Consider the following 24,793-nt stretch of genomic DNA (forward strand, 5'->3'; position numbering starts at 1 on the left):
TTAGTCCTACGTGGGGTTAGCCAAGGTCCTCTTGCCTTTACCAGCAAAACTTTGGCAATGTGGGTGTGGGTTTTGTTGGTTTTTTTTAAAAAAAACCTGAAAGTATGGTCCGAAAGTCCCATGCCTGGGATGCGTCCCCCTGCCCCAGAGCTGAGGCAGTGGGAAGCAGGAGAAGGCTGCAGTGGGAAGCAGGAGAAGGCTGCAGTGGGAAGCAGGAGAAGGCTGCAGTGGGAAGCAGGAGAAGGCTGCAGGAGGCGAGTGGGACTGCAGCAGGGAACAGGGCGGTGGCAACGCTGCAATTCCATAACGCGAGTTATAAAGTCCAGGATGATGATTGCTTGAGTGAACTCTGGCCAAAGCCATGCCCTTTTTGGATTAAGGATGAACAGAAGTACCAAATAGGATTTAGTAAGATGCTGGAATGAGAAATGAAAATTGTGTTTCTGGTATGGATGATTTGAATGACGCTCGGCTAGTTCATTTGCTCAGTACATCTAGATCAGCGGTTGAAGAATACGCTCAAGTGAATTCTGTGTCAGAAGTTTCTGTGAACTTCCTGCTGAATTTCCGTCTTTCAATTCTTATTGAGCTGGAGAAGAGGCATGAGATTTGAAGAGTCAGTTGTGTAGTGAAGTCACGTACTAAACAGACTGTGCAGAGTACAGTGTAGCTAACTGCAAATATAAGAAAGCATATAGAATTCAGCTTTCTAAAAATGGAAATACTGTGGTGTGCTTTAGGCCCTGCTTTCTAATTTCATTTTTGAACTTTTCTTTCCCCAGATGTGGAAATTAAGGTGACTTGGGTCCTTGGTGCGGGGGCGTTAGTTTTGTCTCCCTTGACCTGGCTCTGCTCCTCCTGGGAGTTCACGCTCACTCAGGCCTCCTGGGAAAAGGGAAAGGGAAATTGTAGCAGGATCCTCTTGATAGCGGCAGGTACAAGTCAGCAAGTTCTTCACCTTCCACCTCCAGGCGCCATGTGCAGGGAGGGAGGAGCAGAGATGCTGTCCTCCTGCCCGGAGGGTGGGGTAGGGGTGGCAGGAGCTCGGCTGCACCAAGCTGCTCCGGGCTCTTTTATCTTTTGGGAAAAGGTTTACATCTGGGGAGAGAGGGAGAAGCAGTTCTGCCTCTGTGCAGCTCTGGCTGCGTCTGCAGCGGTGGTGGGAGCGGCGGGGCAGAGCTCCTTCCCGCCAGCCGGCGATGAAACCGGGAAAGAGCGGAGCTTCTCATCCCAGCGTGGGACGGCGCTGGCGCCCGCTCTGACTCAGCGCGAAAAAACCTGAGGGCCCAGCAAATAGTACATAACTTTGATCGCAGTAGTAGAATTTTGGATGGTGGATTTTAAAAGTTCGTTGTAATTGCAAGTGGTCTGCAAACTTAGTTTTGCAATTTCCGTTACGCTGAAGTTAATTGCTCGCAATGTTGATTTAGTCGGCGCGCCTTAGTCTTCTGCTTTTCAGAGTACCTCTGCTGCTTGCTTTTCCTGAACACAGGCAAATTTATCTTCTGTTACCTTTCGTGGCTGTGCAAGATATTAATTTGGCTGGGAAGTTAGCTGAAGTACAGAGTTAAGAAAGCCCCGCTAATTTAATTTATTTACACATTTAATGCTAGTGTGATTTTAATAGCTTAGTACACATTGTAAGCACTTTAAATCTCTCTGTAGAGATTTAGAAGATTGGATAGAAACAAGGCTACCTCGGATCACATTCAAATTATTGACTGTAAGAAAAAGTTAAAAAACCTTAAGCCTAATCCCCATACAGTCAGAATGACTACCCATGAAGATATTTATCATTTGCTATACTACAAAAGACTGGGGAGGGGTGGTAAAAAGTGCGATTAGCTGCTGTGTTTCTGATGACTAATTTTGCATTGACCGGGCAGGTACGGCCAGATCAGCTCTGGTTTTGCTCCAGCTCTGATCTCAAGTGGATCTTTGCTATCATGTTCCTTTCATGTGACGGTGTTGGTACAAATGCTGGGTTTTTTTCCCCAGTCCCAAGAGTAATAGTAAATGTTGCTACAGTTTTGAAAGATGATGCTTGTCTCTGTAAAAAATAGTAAAAGTCTTTGTTAATATTTAACCCTCTATTTGCAAAATGTAGATGTAAAATTCTTAGTTAAGATTATGATCTTCTAAATGTATAGCTGTATATAATCCACAGCCTTAGTGTATTGATGTGTGAACGACTCACAGAGAGGATTTTCCTGTTCCTTGCCTCACATTTTGCCTTTAATTGTAAAATGGCATAGATTGAAACTATTCCAGTTGGCTTTAACCGATCAGTACGTATCATTAAATCTGATATTTGTCTCTGTTTAAATCCTACATGTATCAGAAATGGGGCTGCAGTCTGAAGAATCAGCTTTTTAAGTCTCAAACTTTTAAACCAGGTTTGCCATCAGTGGCAAAATCATCCGGGTGGTTTGCTTGCCACATGCCAGTGTACGGGTCCCTCTCTCAGTAGGCAGCCTTGATGTGCGCTTGCTGATTACAGCAGAACTGGAGAAAAAAGTGGGTTTTTTCATATAATTTAAAAGTTATCGTATTCATAAGCTTGATATCAGCATCGAGTTGGATTATGCTAATGCTTTTCCCTTGTTTACAATGCAAATGTTTACAGTGCAGGGAAATACAACAAACCCGTCGCCTTAAAGAGCATCAAAGATTTAAACTTACACTGTGGGTTTATTCTGTTTTTGGCGTCCTCTTAGATTTCACTATATTAAGAGTAGTAGACAAAATGAAGCCAAATGAGTAAGAAATTATGGTAAGAGGCTAAAATGTTATTAAGGTGAAAAGACTGATATTTTAAAAAGAGTGATAGGTTGAAGTCTTGTTTAGAATGGAATAGCTGGTTTTGCATAGCTTTCAAAGTAATGCTGGAGCAAATTTTTGGTTTTTCTTTTAAATAATCAGGCAGCTGTCTAAAAACATGAAATAAAGATTTTTTTCTAAGCAGACAACGTTTTCATTTTAGACTGTAAATTCTGTGGAAGAACATCTATTTCTTTCCTGGAAGCGCCTACTATACTTTTTACAAATCAGTAAGGCACATTTATAAATCTCTTGATATGAGGTACAGCACATTTTGGAAGAGTTAGTACCACCTTATTTATAATCTTATTTTGTTTACTCTTTTAAGTTCCAATGCTTTATCAAGCTCAAAGGGAATCTTTTCCAACTTTTCTTTTTTGTGTGTTGCAGCACTTTGACGTATTTCTGTTAACTCAGGCAGCAAGACCAAACTGCAAAGTAAAATTTGTAAGAGGGGAGATTGGCAGTTTTTAAATCTGCATTTTTTCAGTAGGAGAACACTGTATGGTCTAAGGCAAAGGTGCAATATTGCCAGAACTTCACTGAAATTACTGCTTTGAGTAGAAATGCCTTTTGGGAGGCAGGGAGGAAGGGAGGCCTGGGAACCACATCAAAGCTTGAGGTTAGAATATCTTGGAGAATGGGTGCCAATAAAGGTATGTCAGCAGCAAAAATAAAACCAAATCTGCAGTAGAAGTCAGGCACTGAATGGGTGGGGGGATGAGAGTAAAATTGCAGAACATTTGGGGGATGTGGAGGAGAAGAAGTATTTTGGAAATGAATGGGAGATGTACAGCGTGGGTTGAAATAGCTAAATGATTCAAGCGGGTGAAATGGTTTGAAATAGTTACTTGCCTGAGGACTTCGTGGATTTTTAATTTTTTTTTTATTACTGCATAAACTTCCCCTGTTAAAAGCTAGCTGTAGATTGTGCGTTACAGCTCTAAGTGCAAGGTGTCTTAAATTGGACAAACATCTCGGTTTTGAGGAGTTACAGTCAGCAGGGGGTTCTTAACCGAGATCATTCTTTTGGCAGAACAGGTACAGGGGCTAACCGTGTGCGCTTGCATCCCTCCTCGTTCCCTTCTGTGATCAGAAATTATTTTTTTATTCATAGCAACATGAACCGTGAAGACCGGAATGTGCTGCGTATGAAAGAAAGGGAAAGGCGAAATCAGGAAATTCAACAGGGTGAAGAAGCCTTTCCACCTAACTCTCCTCTCTTTGCTGAACCATACAAAGTTGTGAGTTTGTGCAGTTCCTACAAATGCAGTTTGTCTAGCAGAAGTCGTATGCAAATTGGTGTATTAAATGTATTTTTATCTGCGTTCTTTTTAGATCCACAGCTCTTACGTCAGCCAAGTATTTAAGCAGGGCTTGAAAGTGAGGATGGACAGTTACTAACCAGCTCTACTGGCAGGTTTATAAGGAGGGGCTGCTTTGTAGGGGGTGACAAAAGGGATGATAAAACCGTAAATTTTTTTGGCTTTCTTCTGCTTTTGCTACAGTGACTCAAACCAATTAAACTGTTCATTGTGTCATGCCACATTGCTTTTTTTCTGGGGTGCTTTAGCCTGTTGCTAAACTTTCTAGCCTTCAATCAATGTAATCCAGACCTGGGTAAGTTCAGAAAGAGAATGTTTTTAAATAGGAAGTTAATTTTAAACGCTGAAATGCCTGATAGGATAGAATTATCAGCTTTAACTAGTATGCCAGTTGTTTGTATATGATTTTTGAGGGAGTTGGCTCTGTTTATGATCTCGTACAGCTTTAAATGTGTGCTAGGTTTCCTCCCAGGTTTGATCTGCTGAACAGAACTGGAAAAAATAACCTAATTCTGGGATAGCTAAAAAGTACCATTTAAGATTTTCATTATGTAGCTCAAAACTCACTTTGAAAGCAAACCTGTGCCCTTATCGCAATTTCAGCTGGTTTGCAAGAGGTGAAACATTGTGATTGAAAACTGTCTTCCTGCAGGAGGAAAGTTGAGAAATGGTTTTTTTGATTCCTGTCTTCCCGTCACTTTACTGTGCTTGATACCCAAATCCCACATGTATGAAGTTAAGTAAAGCTGGTTGGGATATGTGGGTAATCATAGAATCGCTTAGGTTGGAAAAGACCTTTAAGATCATCAAGCCCATAACGATACAATATACCTGATTTGGAAAACAAACTGGTTATATAAGAAAGAACCCTTATAACTGTTGGCAATAAGAATTATGCCAGTATAAATACCAGTTAAGAATTACATACAGTGGTGAGGTTAAGCTGATTTTATTTTACCGTTAATTAAAAAATATTAGGACTAATGCGTTCTGTATTAGAGAAGTAGTCTTTAAGGTGACGTTAGACATCTACAGCTTTTAAACTTGCATCCAGCTCACCAGTGCATTATTTGAAGCACTGATTAGTGCTGTTTCAGCTGTTCCTGCTGCTGATGTAGTACATATTTTCCTTATGCTTTAGGGGCTTAAATTACCGCTTTAAGAACTAAAACTGGGAATTGGAAACAATGGCAAAAAAACCATGGATGCTAGTCATGATCTTAGCCCTGAAATTTAGATTAACTGCAGTAGTTATTGAGTCAATTAACTGAAAGTGAAGTTGTGATTTTTTTTTTTAAAAGCATTATTTTTTAAAATTTTTTTCACAGACCAGCAAAGAAGACAAATTGTCTAGTCGTATTCAGAGCATGCTTGGTAATTATGATGAAATGAAGGATCTTATAGGAGATAGATCGCTACAAAAGCTTGTTGGAATTCCCAAACCAACCGTACCATCAACACCAGATGAAAAATCAAACCAAAGTTTCTTTGGTGATCAGAGACATAATGCTAGCTCACATCAGAGCAGCAAATGGACTCCTGTAGGACCAGCACCTAGCACTTCCTCGCAATCTCAGAAACGGTCCTCGGGTTTACAGAGCGGACACAGTAGTCAGCGTGGCAGTGGCAATAACACTAGCAGTAGTGGCCAGAGGCATGACCGTGACTCGTACAGTAGCAGCAGCATCCGCAAAAAAAGCCAGCATGGGTCCGAACACTCCAAACCCCGTTCTTCCAGCCCTGGAAAACCGTCTGCTGTTTCTTCATTGAGCTCCAGCCATTCGAGATCTCATGGAAATGATCACCACAGCAAAGAACATCAACGTTCAAAGTCTCCCCGCGATCCTGATGCCAACTGGGACTCTCCCTCCCGTGTACCCTCATTTTCAAGTGGACAACACTCTAATCAGTCTTTCCCACCTTCACTAATGTCCAAGTCTAGTTCAATGTTACAGAAACCCACTGCGTACGTAAGGCCAATGGATGGACAGGAATCCATGGAACCGAAGTTATCCTCCGAACACTACAGTAGCCAGACTCACAGCAGCAGCGTGAATGAGCTGAAGCCTAGCAGTAAAGCACATCTAACCAAGCTGAAAATACCTTCTCAACCACTAGATGTAAGTTGCCATCTGATTCCTGGCTTCTTAAACATAAGTCCCTCTGGGCTGGGATTTTCCAGCTTCTTTAAAATCCCAATCTACATAACCGAAATTTAGTTTTTAGTAAACACTGGGGCGGGGGGTTCAGGCAAAGCATCTTAAACTTATGCAGTGAAGACCTGTACTTTAAAGGGCAAATGTATAAGAGTAATTATTTTTTCCTTCTGCTTCTTCCATGTGGATACTGTGATTTTTATTAAATAAAGGCTATGAGACATTCAGAAAGGCTGACTTAACCCAGAGAGGCTAATTTTCACAGAGTGTTTCTGTAGTCAGAAGTTAGTGAAATAGTAGGATATTCGCAAATATTGTGACGAGCTAGATACATATATTGTCATTACTGGGAGCCATGTTGTCTTAGACTAGTGATACTGTCTGCATATATCAGAGTTTCTTTTGAAGTGTGTAGCAATTACTAGATGTGATTATTATACCTTCACCTAGGGAAAATAAGCTAATCCTGAAGCACACCGAATTGAACAGGGTTCAGAACTTGTATCAGGTATGCTGGATACAAAATACTGTTGGGTTAACAACTTGTAATTTGGTAAATCCTGAATGGTTAAGGCACAGACTCTGACCACAGCTCACTTAGAAGGAGAGTGCTTTTCTTAATAATAAAATGTCATTGCATCTCCTATTTAACTGCTTGAATTGTGGTAGCTAGAGAAAAGCATTTGTTGCTGGGATTTCAACAAATAGCAAAATAAGATCCAGGACACAGGTAAGGAAATTTGAAAATAACTTATTTTCTTCTTTGTGAAAACTTGACATGCTAATGCTGATGCGGTGAATCGTATAGTAGCTTTGTTTCCTCTCTGCTTGTAGCAGTCAGGGATGCAGAAGATTGATAGTTTCATAATTATTGCTGCTTCTAGATTGATTCTGTAATGTATGTTTTACTTCATAATGCAGTTTGTCATTACTGTATAGTCATGGTCATGCATTTGAATTCAGATATTATCCAGTGGCTTCTTCAGGAAATGATTGAAAGCTACGATTCTTTCTCCTCTCTCTACAAGTTTTTAATATCACTGACTGCCTATGATCACTTTAACTGTCAACTGAAAAGTAAGATATTATTGTGGCAGTTTTATAGATCTCAGATATTTGCTTTTTGTAACTGGATGTGACTCATATCATAAAAATATGGATCTATGATATTAAAATTAATGTTGCTGGAAAGAATTAGCAAGGTCTGTTTGTATCTATATACAGTCTATATGAATCACGATAAGGATTTTAAGTTTATTTTTAACTGTTTCTAGCCCCTGGGATCTTTTAAGGAAAATTTGCTTTAGGAGACGCTAATCTTGAGTTTCGATTTGTAGGCATCAGCATCTGGTGATGTGAGCTGTGTGGATGAAATTCTAAAAGTGAGTTCTCTACGCTTTTGTTCATAACTTATTTGTTGAAAATACAAACATTACTAAGGAGGTGGAAAGTACTCTGCAGTTGATTAGTGCCTTTTAAATTGACTCAGCTGCAAGTCGTTACAGGAGGGCTCTTCAGTTACTCCTCTAGCACAGGTAGACCGGGGAAAACTGGGGGCAGAGCTGTGTGCAAGCTGGGCACTGGGCGTTGCTGGGCGTGCACATCATCTGCTGGGGATCCTCCCCGCATTCCTGTTCTCCTGGGCCGCCTCCTGGTTAACCTAACCCATTTCTTCCACCAAAATACAGTCCTTACATTCTGATACCTTTTTAGATTACAGTAATTTTTTTTGCTGCCCCACAGCAGAATTTTTCCCTTCTCTTCTACCTAGGTTATTTTCTCAAGTCTTTTTACCGCACGTGTGATCCCCTGGTCATGTGTCTACCATCACAAAAGCATCATCAGATTCCCCTTTAACACTTCTGTGGCTTACCATTTGCTCTGACCTTCAGTGCTCCATGGTCCTCGGAGATGTTCTGAGAGAATACAAGGCACTGTCTTTCCAGCTTCAGGCATTTCATTCTCCCCTTTTTCCTCAAACTTTATAGGCTTCCCTCTCCTAGGATTCTTTCTACCCCTGTATCCTACACGTGCTCTTCACAGTCTGAAATGATCAGACTCTGACTTCTACTGCAGTTTGTGTTCAGGCCAACCAATTTTATTGATTTATGCCTTTCTGCTTGTTGTTATGTCTTAACTATCTGTTCTCATGGGTAACAATTTAAGATTTAGGGTTACGTGCAAAATCTTTGTTACACATTTGGGAAATTGAGATTTGAATATAAAGCTTAGGGAAGTGTGGACAGTGAACTGAAAATGGAGGGGCAGGGTTACCATTTGAATCAAGACTGTAACTTGAAATCTTCGCTTTAATGTTGTTAATAGCTTTTGGTTTTTGTTCTGGTTATAGGAGATGACCCATTCTTGGCCTCCTCCACTGACTGCTATTCATACGCCATGCAAAACTGAACCGTCAAAATTTCCTTTTCCAACAAAGGTCAGTCCTGTAGTCAAATACTGAATGCTGTTGAAAGAGTAACTCCTGTTAAAGATCAGGATTTTGGAACTCTTTTGTATTCAATTCTGTATGGTAGCCTTATGAAGAATGTCATTGTTTTTCCTCTGGTTTACACACACAAGAGCAGTCTGCAAAGATGTCGATAATACAGCTTTCCTCTTTTTAATTTTTGTTTCGTAAATTCAAACCTTCTTCAGCATACTTCTGAAGCTTGAAAATGCCATTGAGCCTTTTTCCCTATTAGGGAAACGCTTTGCACCATTTTGTGTAGAAGCAAGCGTCGTGTTTACCTCCATCTAGCAAAGCAATGAAGCCTGGCTGGTAAATGCTAAGAAATTTAAATGTAATTTTCTGCGTAAACTGGATTTTCCTCATAATTTTGAAGTCCATTAATAGTTCTATTACATCTTTTATTTTCAGGTACAAAAAAAAATTAAAACAGTTCTAAAATTGGATGTTTTGCTAAAGTAATTTTCGGATCACTTGTTCCGAAAGATCTCTTCCTAACCTCTCATATACTTAATAACTACTGAAGCGTTTAAGGTATTAATTCTAAAGAGAAATCAGTTGCTCTTTGCTGCTGTTGACAGCACAGGGCACGTTTCCAGGAGACCTGCTTGAGCTGACACCTCTGAGGAAGGAGTTCTTCCGCTCTCAGCTGCTTGCTCCCTCCCCTGAGCTGGATCTGGCGGCCCCAGCTGCAGGGTTTCAAGGCGAACTGGCGCTGGTTATTGTTTGCCTTGAAATACAGCTCTGCAATCTGTAGTATCTTGGAAGCTGATGGGGTAGGCAGGGTAGATAGCTGTGGATAGCAACTTTAGCAAGTGCAGTTGAGCTTGCGATAGCTGACTCATTCAAGAATTCATGTTTTGTTTCCTGTATCTACTGATTACCCGTAAAAGACTTAACTCGACAATAGAATTTTTCTCCAGACTCAACGTATCTCTGAAGTGGATTGGGGTACTCCACCCATAATTTGGCATAACTTCAGAGTGAAGAAATTATGGTCTTTGTCTTTTTGAAGCTACCTTCATAATAAAGACTACTCTTTGTCTGACCAGACTGCCATTCTAGAGCACCACTTGCTGCTGTCAGTTTCCTGTTTGATCCTAATTGCTCTCCCCAAAACGGAACACTTCAGCGAAGTATTTTAAGACCATTTTCTCACTGAGGTCTCTAATGCAATCTGTCTAAACCGACTGTCTTGTGTGAATGCTTTGACATCACCTTCTTTTCAGCCAAAGGTTCCAGGTCCCATGTTGTAAGTGCACATCCGTGAAACTCTCGCAGACTGGTGCGAAGTGAAACGATCAGGTCCTCGTGCTGGCTAAATATCCCAGAGCTACGGGCAGTCCTGTTGCCATCGCCCTCTGCGTTACCTGTTCCTGTCTCGCTGCGTCTTGCTTGCTTCTTTCTCTCCAGTGAGCTGAAAATGCAGAACATGCTATACAGCTCTCGGCTTTACTTTTGAAGGCATATCTAGAGATAAATCTTGTCACCTATTTTCTTAACATTAGATCGATATTAATCTTGCATATATTACTTTTAGTCAGGGTTTATTTGCTGTGTTATATAAAAATGCGATCTTGGTAATAACTCTTACCTTTTATTGTAAAGAAAGAAATTCCACGCCTTTCCTCATCAACAAAGGTACTCACTGTGCTGCTCTGAATGCTTATTCCTGAACCTTTGGGGAGATGTTTTCCCTTTACATGCTTTTGAGCACACTTAATTGTGAGGTTGCTACAACTGGTTGTTTCTGTGTTTCTCTGGTATTTGACTCAGTTTGGGAAGCAAGAAGGTGTGCAGAGAGATGCGTGTCTTTGTGACGCAGAGCGAAACCACGTAAGACTGCACAGTCTTGTTGATGTTTGAACAAAAAAGGTAGGTTGTGGGTTTTTTGAACCTATCAACCTGGATTGTGTTTCTTCACCCAGTTTGCAAAAAATTCCATTTATGGCTGCTCTGAGTCTTTTGACTTCTTGCCAGCTTTTTTATTTTGTGGCTGCACATCTTAGCCATGGAACTTTGTCAAATTCTCTCTCCGCATCCAAAGCCTGTAATTTCCTCTGCCTTCTCTCCTCTGTCATTCTTGGCAGCAGGATATTCGCAGAATTCCAGCAAGTTAGCGAGCCATAGGCTTGTGCAGTCTGCACCCAGAGCAGAATTCAGAAAACAAAACAAAACAGTGGTTTACTTTAATCAAGCAGTACTGTTTGAGAAAAGCTCCTCTCTTTAATACTGTGCTCAATTTATTTACAACTAATATGCTGCAGCGTTTCACAGCATTCTTCTTGTGTGCAGGAGTCTGGTATGTTTTGCCTGTGCACATAAAATTAAGCTCCCTTTGGGTGGACCGGTCGATTTTATTTGTAAGACTGTGGGGAGAAGATGATTTTCCCTCTGTGTGGATAGTGAGCAGCTTGAAGAGACACGAACTCCTGACCGGGGCCTCTCTGCATTACTATAAATATATATGATGATTATGAGGAAGTCTTTGAATCAGATGATAAAACTTCATGAAAATAGGTCAGGGAAAGTTTTATGGATGCTATGAAGAAAATGTAGATTCCTGAGTCTTGATAAAAAATGTTATCCAGTGACCTAGCACTCTATAATTTTATCCTATATGACTTTTTTTAAGCCATGGGCTTGCAGTCAAAAACTCCAAAAATACTGGCATGTTTGTAAAATATATTAAAAAGCCCAGCTGTTTCTCAGAGGGTGGAAGTTTTTTGTTTGAAAGCAACGTGAGAGCGTTGGCAGTTTTGGTACCTGCATACCTGTGCAGTGACCTCGGGGCATCTCTGAAGAGGTGGATTCTGTCTCCAGGTTTGTTCAGCATCTGCCCTGTGCTGGAGTCACCGAGAAGGCCGGCGGTCAGGTCCCTTGATCCACTGTAATATAGAAACTTTCTTCCAAGAAATAAAAACGCGATCTGCCTGGAGATTTCAAACATTAAATGGAAATGGGTCCTATTCACCACAACGGGGACTACAGCCAAGCTGGTCACCTACAAGTGAGAATTCAGTACCCGGCTGCCGTTCTGTCCAGCTGGCGAGTGTTTTTTCTCTCCACAGTTTCTATGTTTGAGTACAAGCTGCGATTTTGTTTCCTGCTTAAGGGTCTTCACTATCTAACCTCAGCAGTCTATTATACTTTGGTTAAAAGGGTTTCCTTCCTTTAAGTTGTTTTTAAATTCTTCTTTCTGAAGTAGACCTTTAGAAGATACTGTTGTAAATAACTTCGGAGTTGAAAATACAGCTTTTTTCTTTTTTTTAGATCTCCTGAGTTTCTTAAATATGTATTTAAAGACAAAATAGATGGCAAGAGAGTTGGAAAAATTTGCACATTTAAACATAACACCTCGTTAAAGTGCACGTAACTGAAAGACTGCGCTATGCCTTAGAAATAGGAAGTTGACTGAAGTGAGCAATTGGGCAGGTGCTTTCTGCAGAATTTGCGATACGTGTATTGGTAAGAAGGAGTACCAGTTCCTCATCTTGTGCTCACCCCAGGGCAGTTGCTCTGCAGATGTGGTGTTTGATTAGTGTGTGGTCTTTACTTCTTTTTTGACTTACAGTTTGTCAACGTGTGTAAGCTGACAGTGGAAAAAGACAGTCGGGGAATCACACTCGCGCTCCTTGTACCTATGTAAAAGATAAAAATTTATTTTGAAGGGAGTGTAGCTGTTGCTTTTTGTTGAAGTCACAAGGCTTCTCTCCGACTTCATCTTCACTTTGCACTTTGAACGTAGGCTAATTCTATTTTTATTGTCCCCTCCTTTCTTTCAACTGCTAAAGATTAGAGGTATTTGAAATGCCTTACAAGGAAGGTTCCCTATCAGGTTCCCTATCAACCAAATACTTGGTCAGTGCATTATTGCAGCTGCTTTCACTTTTGAAATAAAAAGTTAACGGAAATTAGAAAAATGTCAGTGTGCTTTGCTGTGTAAAGCTTCTGTGTGTTTAAAAAATTAAATTTTCTAAATTGCATCTATAACTGCTGCACGTCACTGACTTGGCTGTTTGGGAAGAGTGGTTCACAGGTATACCAAAAACCCTGGAATTCATTGTTGAATTTAATTCTGGTTTGCCATTGCCAGAGCATTTAAGTAAAATGTGTGTATATAACTTTATGAATTCAGTCAAATATTTTCAGTTTTTATTTATGGGGCCAGCATTTGTCCTCATTTTAAAATGAGGTCAGGAAGGTCCTATTTTAAAATGGCACTCTAGCCTAGAAGTAGGTTTTCAGTAACTCGGTAGCCTCTGCATATTTGTTTGCTAAAACAATATTTTAGGGTTTCAAAAAAATTTATGATCTACTGTGTCTTGGGAGTCAGAATTGGGTTTTCTGGAATGGGAACACTGAAGATCGTACGAGTGCTAAAATTCGCAAGGCTTCATCTTTTACGGTTAGATTTATGGGTAGCAGATTCATTATATTTCAAAGGAAGTTACATATCATTGTATATTGGCTTTTGTGCAAGTGAATTGTCCCATTCTGTGAAGATCTGGGCTTTGGCGGGGAGGAATGACGTGTTGGCCAGCCGTGCCTGCCCGCATTTCCCAGCGACTCGCCTGGAGCCACCGCGAGAAGGGGTTTTAGGGCAGAGCGTGCAGAGCTGTTCGGATTTTAAGGTTCATTGGCTCTTGGGCTCCTTTGTAGCTGAGATTTTGTTGTTGTCGTCGATGGGTTGTTACTGTACTCATTCCTTGTCCACTGTGATGCTGTATGTGTCTGAAAAAGAAAGATGCAGAGAAAAGAATTTGAATGGAAATACATAAAACTAGCTTTTAGAATCATAGAATCGTTTAGGTTGGAAAAGACCTTTAAGATCATCCAGTCCAACCATTAACCTGCACTACCAAGTATTCCATGTATAAGGAAGGTAAAGAAAAACATACTGAACAGTTCCTCTCCATGCTAAACGTACATGATGATGGGATTTACAGAAGTTACATAGGGATTTTGGAGTTTGAGCTCTCACGTAGCACAGCTGCACGTGGCCCCTTCTTAAAAGCAAGCGGGTGGGAGAGCAGAGCTAAGGGAGAGGAGCGTGGAGCGCTCCTGCCCTGCGCTGGCCATGCCGCTGTGGCTGGTGAGAGGAGTTGGGGCCCACATGAAGAATCACTCTTTCGGGTTTGTTGTTACGTTTTTTTCCTTTTTCAGAGGTTAGGTGCCATCCTTTAAGTAGAAAGAATATCTTGCTTACAGCATGGGTTTTGATATGTTAAAATTGCCAGTGAAAAAACCACTTGTGATCTTTTATTCCCTTAGGAATCTCAGCAGTCCAGTTTTGGCACTGGAGAACAGAGTAAGTATATTAAACTTCCTGTAATATCTTTAATGTTTTTGTTGTGATTCAGTATTCTTAGTATCTCTTAAGATGTCATGCTTTTTAGAGAATGAGATTTTCCAGACTGGTCATAGGATGGAATCTACGTTAAGATTTTCTGTACTTTCTCAAGTTTTAACCAATAAAACAATTGCTTGATTTTCTTTCACATTTCTTTTTGAGATCTAGAAAGTTGTGACTGAGTTGCAAGATTGTTACTGTCTTCTAGAAAAGAAATAAATATTTTTTAATTTGTCAGGTTTTCTAATTCTTGAAAAAATGTCTCTGTAGTTGATCTAATTGAAAATAGCTGAATACTAAAACAAAACACCCTTTAAAAAACCCAACTCCCTGGTTGGGGACATATTAGAAACCAAAACAGTGTTTACGCTTATATCTCAATAGCAAAAGCACATTGCAGTTTCACTGTTTGTTTTCACTTTGTCATTTTAAAATAGAGAGAACTGGTCAAGAACTCATAGTAATATGGTTAGCAATATCCTTTAATTTCTTGTCCCAGAATGCATTTTCAGATTTTAGACAAAAGTGGCTTTTATTTCTCTTTAACTGTATCATTGTTTTGAATATTACTGAAACTAATAATTTAACACAGGTAACATAGCCAGGTAAAATTGAATTAGATTTGTGCTGTTACCTTCCAAAAGTCTTTCCACTCCCTCTTGAAGGGATTAAACAGATTAAATAGTAAAAGAAGAATGGTTTATTCTTAGATATTCACAAGCAGCTTAATCTAAACACCTGATACAGTGGGGAATTAAGGAAACAAATTAAAACTTAATTCCATAATGCTAAACCATAGACTTACGTTATAGGAGCAACTGATCTTTAGGTGTGTAAATGAAGAGGCAAGGTTAGTCAAAACACAGACCCAGTTTTCCAGTCCTGTTTGAATTTTCTGGGAAACTTTTAACAGCCTCAGTTGTTGTTTCTGTTGAACTGCGCAATTTGCCAGAATTAAAGAAAAGGGAAGGAACCCCCCCAAGCTGAAAAGCAGATTATATCAGTGTGTATTCCTATGGTAAGAACTGGTTTCTGAGTTTGATTTCTGGATCTAAGGATTGCTCATCCGCTAAAAAGCTATGCAGGGACGCTGAAACAAGTCAGAGCTTGACAGGCTGATCTGTATCCCGTATCCTGCACGTAGAAGGCAATAGATTAATCTTGATAGAAGCAAAACAGTTTTTCACACCATTAACAACGAATTAAGTGTGTATTGGTTTAGACAGCAATGATTTAAATAATCTTCTAGATTTTCTTGATTATTTGCTGTATTTAGTATTTTGTCTCTGCATCGGCTCACTTCTTCAGTCTGTGGGAGATTGCACCTGGCGTCAGCTGGTTATTACTTTCTCCTGTCTACTCAGCCGTTCTTGGTTTATCTAAGACTGTGTGCTTCTGGCAACTTGGGAGTGACTTGTTTTGCTGGCTGAGTTTTCAACTGTGCATTTCTTTTTTCTTCTAGAACGGTATAATCCTTCATCAAAAACATCCAATGGCCATCAATCCAAATCGTAAGTGACTATTGAGAAAATGTCTGTCAAACAACAGTCAAATTTTAAGAGACTTGGAAAATAGCTGTTTCTTCTACTGGAACGTGTCAGTTCTTGCACCGACTCTTTAGCATACTTCTCCTTGACTGGCAGAAAAAGGGGATCATTTTTAAGCAGCCATTTTCTGGGACAGTAGACCAAATGCGGCACGCTGGAGTGAGTAACAAAGACGCTGCGCTGCCTTTCCGTTCCCCTGTTTCCTTGTCAGTTGTCAGGATAGGTGTGCAAGAGTTTGGACCTCGGAATTGGCTTGTGAAGCAGCAAGGTATCGGCATATAAGAATGGGCAGGATGGGATGGGACTTAATCAAACACGTGCATTGCAGAGCTGTCAGCTGGAAGCAGCTTGTAGCAGTTGCGCGAATAACCCAGATGGGGAACTGTTTTGTATTGGAGGAGATAGCAAACTACGTTTGCAGTCTAGTTAAGTTTATTCTACTCAGTCTCTTAACTGATGGGCAAAAGTTTGCTGAGTTATGCACATGGATCCAGCGTTTTACTTTGTCAATTATGTAACTGGGAGAAAAAAGAAAAAGCAACTGGAATATTCTAGATGGCTGTAGTCCACCTTGCTCATACCTGAAAATCAATTACATGATACGTCCATGAAAATACAGGTTTACCAGCTGATTGTATGTTTAAAGAATGTGGCTGTAGATTCTGAAAACTTGTTATTCTAAGTTAACATTTGTTGTGCTGCAATCGCAAAATGAAGCCTAGTTCTGTTTGTGCACGTTACAGTATTAGCAAGATTAAAAAGCACATGACCTGTGAGAAGGGAATAGAATAAAAAGAAAACCCCTCGACTACTACAGACTTACAGTTTCCCAAAAACATGTAGTTTAAGATGATGCTCATATGCAGCCAGTTCACCGTTTGGCTTTGCTTTTGTCATAGCAGTATAGCCCGCTAAGAAGGAACTGTGCTGTTTCCAAAGCTGGGGAATGTGAGAACATCTAAGAACAAGCGGTAGCACCGGGCATGTGTTGAACTGGGATGCATAGGAAGAAAGCTGAGATGATGGTTACTGTGACAATACAGTTTTAAATAATTAGGGAAAAAAAACAAAGTGATTGTGATCTGGTCAAAAAAAAACATAAAAAAGGAGATAAATGCATCTTTTGTAAAAGGATAGCAATGAAAAATATTTCAGGAACTAGATCCTAGAGGCTGGTGTTTCTTTTCAGATCATCAGTAGAACAGCTATACTGTGAAACTCAAAGTATTAGACTTTTAATCCTTTCTCATTTTCTTTCTCCAGATGTGAATCGAACCAGACAGAGTAAGATGTTTTATTTTTGTAATCAAAGGTGTTTTTCAATAAGCACAAAGGCCCTGTACCCTGCTATATGTTTTCAGTGTGTTCACGTATTTTCAGTATTGTGAAATAGTGTGTGTATGTATGACTACCATGAATAATTACGGCTTTGAATAATAATAAAATAATTATGGCTTAGAACAGTTGCACTGTTGCCACAAGGCGGGAAACAGCCCCTAGTGTTAGCTTTCTTGATTCTATTTGAAATGGTATTTTTGGCCGTTGTGTGTAAGAGGTTGAACAGACACAAGTTAGCTCCTCCCGCATTAGTAAATTGTGTCAAATTTCCTTTCTAAATTTAACAGAATGCACTAAGGAGTCAAAGTACTAGAATCCTTATGCTTCTCTAAACAATGACTTAACTCACTATTCTTAAACATTAAATGTTAGAACGGTATCGTGTGGATTTCACCCACACAGCCTACTTCGTAGTATAAACAGTAGTGTGTTGAAATGTAGAACAATGCTTTGAAAGTAATTAAAGTACATGGAAAAACTTGTCTCACTTTCTCCCTTTTACTTAGTATGTTGAAAGATGACTTAAAACTTAGCAGTAGTGAAGACAGCGATGGAGAGCAGGTATGTTCATTAAATCAGAGTTTCAGAAAAACATAGTGAGTGCACTCACGGTTCAGTACTTCAGCAGTGTTAGTGTTCTGACAGCAAACTGAGCAGCTTAAGAGGAAGTTTAATTAAAAAACAAAAATCAGGTGGCATGTTTTTAGACAAACCTCAGGTATTCCTAAATGTAAATTTGGGGGAAATTATCTGTTTTATTGAAACAGTAGGCTTTTATCTAGAAAATGTTGTTTTACTGATTTCAAATGGGCTTTCTCTGAACATAAAATGGTAATAGTGTACTTTAAAACGTGTGTAATGGCCCTCCATTTAAAGATAGAACCCTTCACGTTCTGCCACTCCGGCTAAAGAGTACGTGGTATGAACGTCTCTGCGCATTAGTAGCTTGGGACTGTGTTTGGGATGATAAGGGATACTGTACCTGTAACTGGGAGTATAGCAGCACCTTTATTTTTATCAACAAGTCTCTTTTTCTCATCTTTGTCAATATTAATTTTGTGCAGCTTCTGCCAGAAATGGCGTTTAGCATGCAAAATTAAAAATACCTGTATGTGCTACTCAGCAGTAATCCACATTCCTCTTTTGTTTCTTTTCTTCCTGTTCCCAGTTCTAGTACTTGATTGTCTTCATGTGGAAAACTTTTTGAGATAGTACATTTAGTTGGTTTACTCCTAGTACTCTGGGCATCTCAGGAATAGTATTGTCAAATCTTGAATCGTCTGATTCAAAAAGATGGAAGCATGGTATTAGTGAGCGATGGAAGTAGGAACTCTTAGAAGTGTAGTCAGAATGTGTAGGACTGTGAGGTAATAGATTTGTGGTGAAAGCTTGGAGAAAATAACTCTGGTTTTCTTTCGGTATAAGGAAGATGCAGACAAATTTAAACTGCTGCAAGTACAGAATTAAGATGCTGTTCAGGCTAAATAATTTTAAAAATTTAAAGGCTCTAAATTGACGCTTTGCAACTTAATTGTATATACAATGCTAAAGTAACTTCCAGAAGCTTCATGCTCTTTTTCTTAATTGCAGGACTGCGATAAGACAGTGCCAAGGAGCACACCTGGAAGGTAGGCATTCCTGGTAGATTGCGGCATAGAAAGTAGAGTGGTGATATTCAGCCCAGTCAGCACTCTTGACTTGGTCTCATTTCTAAAATTCACGTTTGTCTTTTGTCTTGTGTTAAAGCAAAAGGTGATTAGAATTTAATCAATGATTAAATAGCGTATATCCTGCAAATTATACTAACCACTTTGGGAAGGGGGAAAAAACTAAGGCGGCTGTTTGTTTCCAGGGTGAACTGTGTTCAGTTATGTTGAATTTTCTCATAAATGTTAATTAAAATACTACATTTTATTCTTTCTAATGAAGGGACTTCTCGGATATATTTGTGCCTTGGGTAGCGTTTGTTTATTTTTCCTCATTTTTCTTTTCAGTAATTCTGAACCTTCACAGCATAACAGTGAAGGAGCAGATAACTCAAGGGATGACTCGAGCAGCCATAGCGGATCCGAAAGCAGTTCAGGATCTGACTCTGAAAGTGAAAGCAGTTCCAGTGATAGTGAAGCTAATGAACCGTCACAGAGTGCATCCCCCGAGGTAGGATTTGACATGTATTTGGGCTGTCTTCATTAGCTTGGCATTGATCCTGAGTTTTAAAGGCAGAAAAAAATTAATACATTCTCAAACTGTTTAGAAAAAAAAAAAAAAATTAGGCTTACAAACGTGGGATCGCTTTCAACGTGGAATATTCTTTTGCTGAAGTACTTGTAATTGGATATGGTAACAATTCTTTATATAAGCACACATTTGATGTTTGAGTTTGAGGTGACTTTTACCACCAGTTATCTATTGGAGTGCAGAAATTAGGTATAGTAACAGTAGCTTAAAAAACTGTGGCCTTTTATGCTGGAAAGCTGTGGCAGCAAGTGTTGCCTGTTAATAGCAGCTGCTCCAGCTGAAGGAAAAATGAGAGCTGTTATTTGTTACCTATATTCATTAGTTAGTTATCTCAGGTTTTTTTGGTGTACCTCTTGCTTTGGCATGCAGCATAGTACAGCTGTCCCATGGAAAAGATGGAAGAAGTGTGAAATAGTTTATCTAATGCTGTTTTTTAATTTGTTTTTAGCCAGAGCCACCACCAACAAACAAGTGGCAACTGGATAATTGGTTGAACAAAGTTAATTCACATAAAGTGTCACCAGCTTCTTCCGTGGACAGCAATATCCCATCCTCCCAAGGCTACAAAAAAGAGGGACGGGATCAGGGGACAGGGAGCGGGTACACTGATCAAAGCGGATCCAAAGATTCGATTTCTTCTACACCGGGGCGAGATTCCAAACCCACCCAAAAGGGCTCGGAGAGCAGTCGCGGCAGGCAGAAATCACCTGCCCAGAGTGACAGCTCAACACAGAGGAGGACTGTAGGTAAAAAGCAGCCCAAGAAAGCAGAAAAGACATCTGTTGAAGAGCCTAGAGGAGGTCTTAAAATAGAAAGTGAAACCCCAGTAGACATGGCAACAAATATACCTTCAAACAGGCATAAGGCAGCCACAAAAGGCTCCAGAAAACCCAATATAAAGAAAGAGCCCAAATCTTCCCCTCGGCCTACCACAGAGAAGAAGAAATACAAAGCTTCAAGCAAATCTGCCCAGAAATCCAGGGAATTCATAGAAACAGATACCTCATCCTCTGATTCAGATGAAAATGAGAGCCTGCCTCCTTCATCACAAACACCCAAATACTCTGAGAGCAATAGGACTCCTGTTAAATCTTCCATGGAGGAGGATGACAGCTTTTTTCGGCAAAGAATGTTCTCTCCTATGGAAGAGAAAGAGCTTCTTTCACCACTCAGTGATCCTGATGAAAGGTACCCACTTATTGTGAAGATTGACCTGAGCCTCTTATCAAGAATACCAGGGAAGCCTTACAAGGATGCTGACGCACCCAAAGCGGAAAAGAAAAACGTGCCGGAGAAGCACGCGAGAGAATCCCAGAAGCAGCCGTCTGATAAAAGTTCTGCAAAAGGCAAAAGGAAACATAAGCAGGTGATAATTTTGTAGACAGATTTACCTGTTATCTCGGCCCCTTAGTGGATCGCTACTGGTGTCAAGCGTGTAGCCCAGCAACCCACATCCTCCCTCAGCGTAGTGACTCTCAGCAATTTGGGAGGTGGCTTTGGCTAGCTATTTTGTGTAAATACATTGATCATCCCTGTGTTATAGAAGAGACTATCGGGATTGTCTTTTGCAGTGGAGAGGGGAAGGGGGGAGGTCGCACCTGTAGGAGCGTTAGCGCTGTAGCTAGAGCTCACGGAGGTAGCGCAGCTCCTGCGTCCTGCCCTCTCATGCCTCCGCTTGATCTGGCCCCAGCCTCTGTTGCACTGCAGGCCAGCTCAGGCAGCTGAGCCAATGGAAAATTCACCTGGAGAAAAAAAAAAAAGGCAGTTTTCAGCTGGATCAGCTCCTTGAACCAGTGAATCATGCGATTGCATATTGCCAGGATGGGGCTGAAATGGGCATGGCAGCAGCAGAAACCATGATCTCAGGGGTGCTGCTTTACTGAGGGATGTCTCCATGATAATATTTAATCTTTTCCAAAAAAACATTTCATCTTTTCAACTATAACTAAAAAGCAGGAATGCCTGGGAGCAGTAAAATGGACAGGAATCAACGGGGGAGCTGAGTAGAAGTAAGGCTTTGGGAGGGGGGAATGGTAAGAAGTAGTTGGTGGTGTAATTTTAAACTGCTTTTAGAAACCTCAGAACGTAGTCTGTATAAGGAGCAAACCTGTGGCGGTCAGATGGACTCAGTGATCCAATGAATTTTTATAAATTTCTGGTTTCCATGAAGTAATGACAGTGAAGCCCTGGTTCAGGGATTCAAAAATTGCCATGCTCCTCTGCATTTCATTCTGAAAATTTTATTTTAACAGAGATTTGGCAGCGGTTGTAAGACTTTATTGACATGTGGAATTAAAGGATTAGCTGATAATCGTTCAGGGAGTCATTTGACTCTCCAGAGGAGATAGGTTGCTCAGTAGGAAAACTGGTTTAACTGAAATTATCTAAGCAAACTTGGTCACCTACAGAAATTAGCGTCTTCTAGGAAACTTGACATGTAACTGCAAACAGGTTTCTCCTGTACTGTTCCTAAGATTCCTGTTTTCTCTGGATAAGGAAATAAAGTGAGAAAGTATGAGCTTTTTTTTGTAAAATGGGAATAACTCTGACCAGTACAGTGATTAATTATTTTTTGCAAGTGTGGCTGTAAAATTCCATGCACTCACATGCTCCAACGGCGCTGAATACACTGACTTTATTTCTTTGACCAGTTATGCTTTTCAGTACACATTTGGAGTTACAGCGTTAAAGATCTGTGCTCTTACATCTAAACCAGAAAGCTTTGCTAAGACCAATTGAATTTAGGCTTTATGCCAGAAAATAGTCTGGTGGTTGATTGTTTTGAATCCTCAGATTACTCTCATGCTTACTGGTGCATAGCAGAGAAGATGCAAGCCTGTTTGAGGCCACTAAAGAAAAAAAACACCCTTTCCCCACACCCCTCCGGTTTTAGGTTTGTGAGTGCTCTGTACACAACTGCCCCACCTGACTTCTACACGTTATTTGCTCGTGTGTTCCCTTGATTGTAAGGGGCAGGGCTGCAGCATCGGTGTAACAAAAATGAAACCTTTTGGGTTTGAATCTGGTTGCCTTACCAGATGACTTACTCTGTGAGGCCCTATTTTCCTTTTTATTCACTGTATTGATACTTCCGGTGCTTGCTGAAGGCAGCTTAGAAATTTACCTTCAAGACCCTTTGACTTTAGGAATAAATTTACACAAATAAATAGAGAAAAATCTAGTCTTCAACATCTGTGAGCTTACTTTAATAGACTGCAAGACTTTGACCTTTTTCTGGCATTCGTATGACACCTCTGTTAGGCTCCTCAACATGAGATCTGTCTCCTAATCTCTTATTGAACCCTTTGGCAGATTTTTCTGGTCATAATATGTTTATGCTAAAATGAACAACTTAGCTGCTACTTCTTTCACGCAGGTTGGTAATTTGTAATAAAAATAAAGCCAGACTTTGTTTTTCATTATGTTCCAATATCAGGGTCTGGTCAAATATTTGATATGGACTAGATGCTGTAGGGCATGTTTTTGTGGTCTGTATGTATCTTATTCTGTACGCTGCAAAGCGCCCGCTAAATTAAGTCTCTTAATGTGAAACATTGCCACTCTCAGTGAAGCTGTAAATGTGGACGTTTGCCTGGATGTATTTCTTGTTTGCTTTATTCAGAATGAGGATGAAAACAGAGCCAGTGAAAGCAAGAAAACGAAACTGGAAGAAAAAGCTCCGTCAGGACACAAGACTTCTAGCAGTAGGGAGTGAGTATCTTGGCTGTGTTTTCAACATTGAAGGCTCAGGGTGATCGAGGAGAAGATGGGTGCCCATCCTCCCCCCCTTCTCCCCCCCGCCCCCAAGTGTCTCCTCATTATTGATCAGTGGGTAAAATTTCATTGCTTCTTACCCTTCAGACAGATTTACTTCAGAGTTTCTACTAGTAGTTGGTGGAAATTAATTTCCATAACCAAAAACATTGGCCAAGGACAATTGTTTTACATAACAGAAGGTAACCCCTCATGTGAAGGGTTGGTGTATTACGGAATATATGCTTCCTGGTTTTTCTCTACTCTACAGTGGGGTTTGGTTTGGTTTTGGTTTAGACATCAGCTGTGCATCTAGCTTTTTGATCTCGCAAAATCTGTGCTTTTAAATTAACCCAATCTGGTAATTCTCCATTTAGTAAGTTTGTAAACTGAGAATAAATTACTTAACTGGCACTGTCTGGGAAGCTGATGGCATTGAAATTTGGATCCATGGATTTAGCCTCACATTTGCTTGATAGATTAGCTAAAGAAAAGTGTGAGTGACACAAAGGCAAAGTAGTACAGAATTAGCAAATCAATAACATTGTTCAATACTCTTTTACTTGTATGTTATTTCTGTAATTTTCATGCTTTTGGTAATAGCTGTTATGCTTTTATTTGATGTATTTCTTGGTCAGTGTTAATCCACAGGAAAGAGTAAGGTTTTTTCCGTTGCCTTTTAAAACTCTGCTACTTCAGATGAAGCAACTGAAAACCGGTATAATTATGTCATGGAAAATATTCCTGTAGAGTGAGTAATTGCCAAATTACAAATATGTGAGAAGCTGCAGCACAACAGATGCTAGAAATCTTGTTTGCCCATTCTGAATTAAACAGTGTCCTGCTATTTGTTAGGAAACGGATGTAGAATGAACGGATGCATTTCCATCTTGATTATGCTTTTTTCCCTATTATTTCTGCTATTTGCTTGATTGCCAGTGCAGTTATCTGCAGGACATTTAATTAAAATGAAACTGTGTGATTTTATAACAGTCATGTGTAGAAATGATTATTGTGGGAAGCCAAGAACAGCCAACAGTAGCCCTCAGCAGCCAAGGTAAGAGTGCACTGAAAGGCTACGCTGAGACAGCTTCCCAGTTTCCTGGGTTCCGGAGAACATTTATCTGGAGCATCTTTCTTCTGAGCTCTTGGGCTGAGTAGCCTGCAACAGACAGGCTGGCGCTAACATTGGCATTCATTTCTTACCTTGTAAGTGTTCAGGGTGTTTTTTTAAGAACTGTTGCAGGGATGTGGTTTTATGGTTAGAACTTGTCTACTGTGTTTTCAGGTCAGAACAAATAAAATGGTGAAAACGAGTTCATTCTGGCTTCATAGAAACCTAGTCACCGAGATGATTATTCTCTTTCTTTTCCTCCATGTCTGGTTACCTAGGTCTAACAACAAAAATCTTGTTTGTAAAGAAAAAAGTTGGGGTTTTTTTATTTACATTTTTTTAAAAAAAATTGTGGTGATATGTTTTTGGGGGTTTTTTTTTTTGTTGTTGTTGTTTTTTAAGGAAAAAACCCCAAACCTGAATTCGTTCATTTTGTCCAGGTCTTCAAAGCCAAGTGCTGTTAAAGAGAAGGATTTACTGCCGTCTCCTGCTGCCCCAGTCCTGCAGAAAGATTCCAAGCAAGAGCACGGGTCCCGGAAGAGGACGGTCAGTCAGTCATCATCCTTGAAGTCCAGCAGCAACCTTAGCAAGGAGAGCAGCAGTGGCAGTAAAAGCAGCTCGTCTTCTAAGCAAAAGAAGACAGAGGGGAAGGGTTCTAGCAGCGCTAAAGAAACCAAGGTAA

General features: G+C 40.2%; 1 protein-coding gene across 6 annotated transcripts in view; it reads left to right on the forward strand.

The window, feature by feature from the left end:
• The window catches only part of AFF4 (ALF transcription elongation factor 4), a 52,109-nt gene that overhangs the window by 14,518 nt on the left and 12,798 nt on the right, over positions 1–24,793 (forward strand). For 2 of the 6 annotated variants that reach the window (XM_075715395.1, XM_075715396.1), the window contains exons 2-14: positions 3,938–4,064; positions 5,474–6,265; positions 7,639–7,683; positions 8,652–8,738; positions 14,043–14,079; positions 15,584–15,632; positions 16,932–16,952; positions 17,513–17,567; positions 18,597–18,634; positions 19,001–19,163; positions 19,693–20,610; positions 22,867–22,955; positions 24,552–24,789. In XM_075715395.1, coding sequence (XP_075571510.1) covers positions 3,942–4,064; positions 5,474–6,265; positions 7,639–7,683; positions 8,652–8,738; positions 14,043–14,079; positions 15,584–15,632; positions 16,932–16,952; positions 17,513–17,567; positions 18,597–18,634; positions 19,001–19,163; positions 19,693–20,610; positions 22,867–22,955; positions 24,552–24,789 — 2,655 coding nt within the window. In that variant the 5' untranslated portion in view covers positions 3,938–3,941. Of the gene's footprint in view, positions 1–3,937; positions 4,065–4,412; positions 4,441–5,473; positions 6,266–7,638; positions 7,684–8,651; positions 8,739–11,591; positions 11,779–14,042; positions 14,080–15,583; positions 15,633–16,931; positions 16,953–17,512; positions 17,568–18,596; positions 18,635–19,000; positions 19,164–19,692; positions 20,611–22,866; positions 22,956–24,551; positions 24,790–24,793 lie in introns of those variants that run through there. The other 4 variants (XM_075715400.1, XM_075715397.1, XM_075715399.1 and 1 more) reach the window with 4 other exon arrangements.

Source organism: Pelecanus crispus, chromosome 8, assembly GCF_030463565.1.
Source record: "Pelecanus crispus isolate bPelCri1 chromosome 8, bPelCri1.pri, whole genome shotgun sequence".
NCBI classification, from domain to species: Eukaryota; Metazoa; Chordata; class Aves; order Pelecaniformes; family Pelecanidae; genus Pelecanus; species Pelecanus crispus.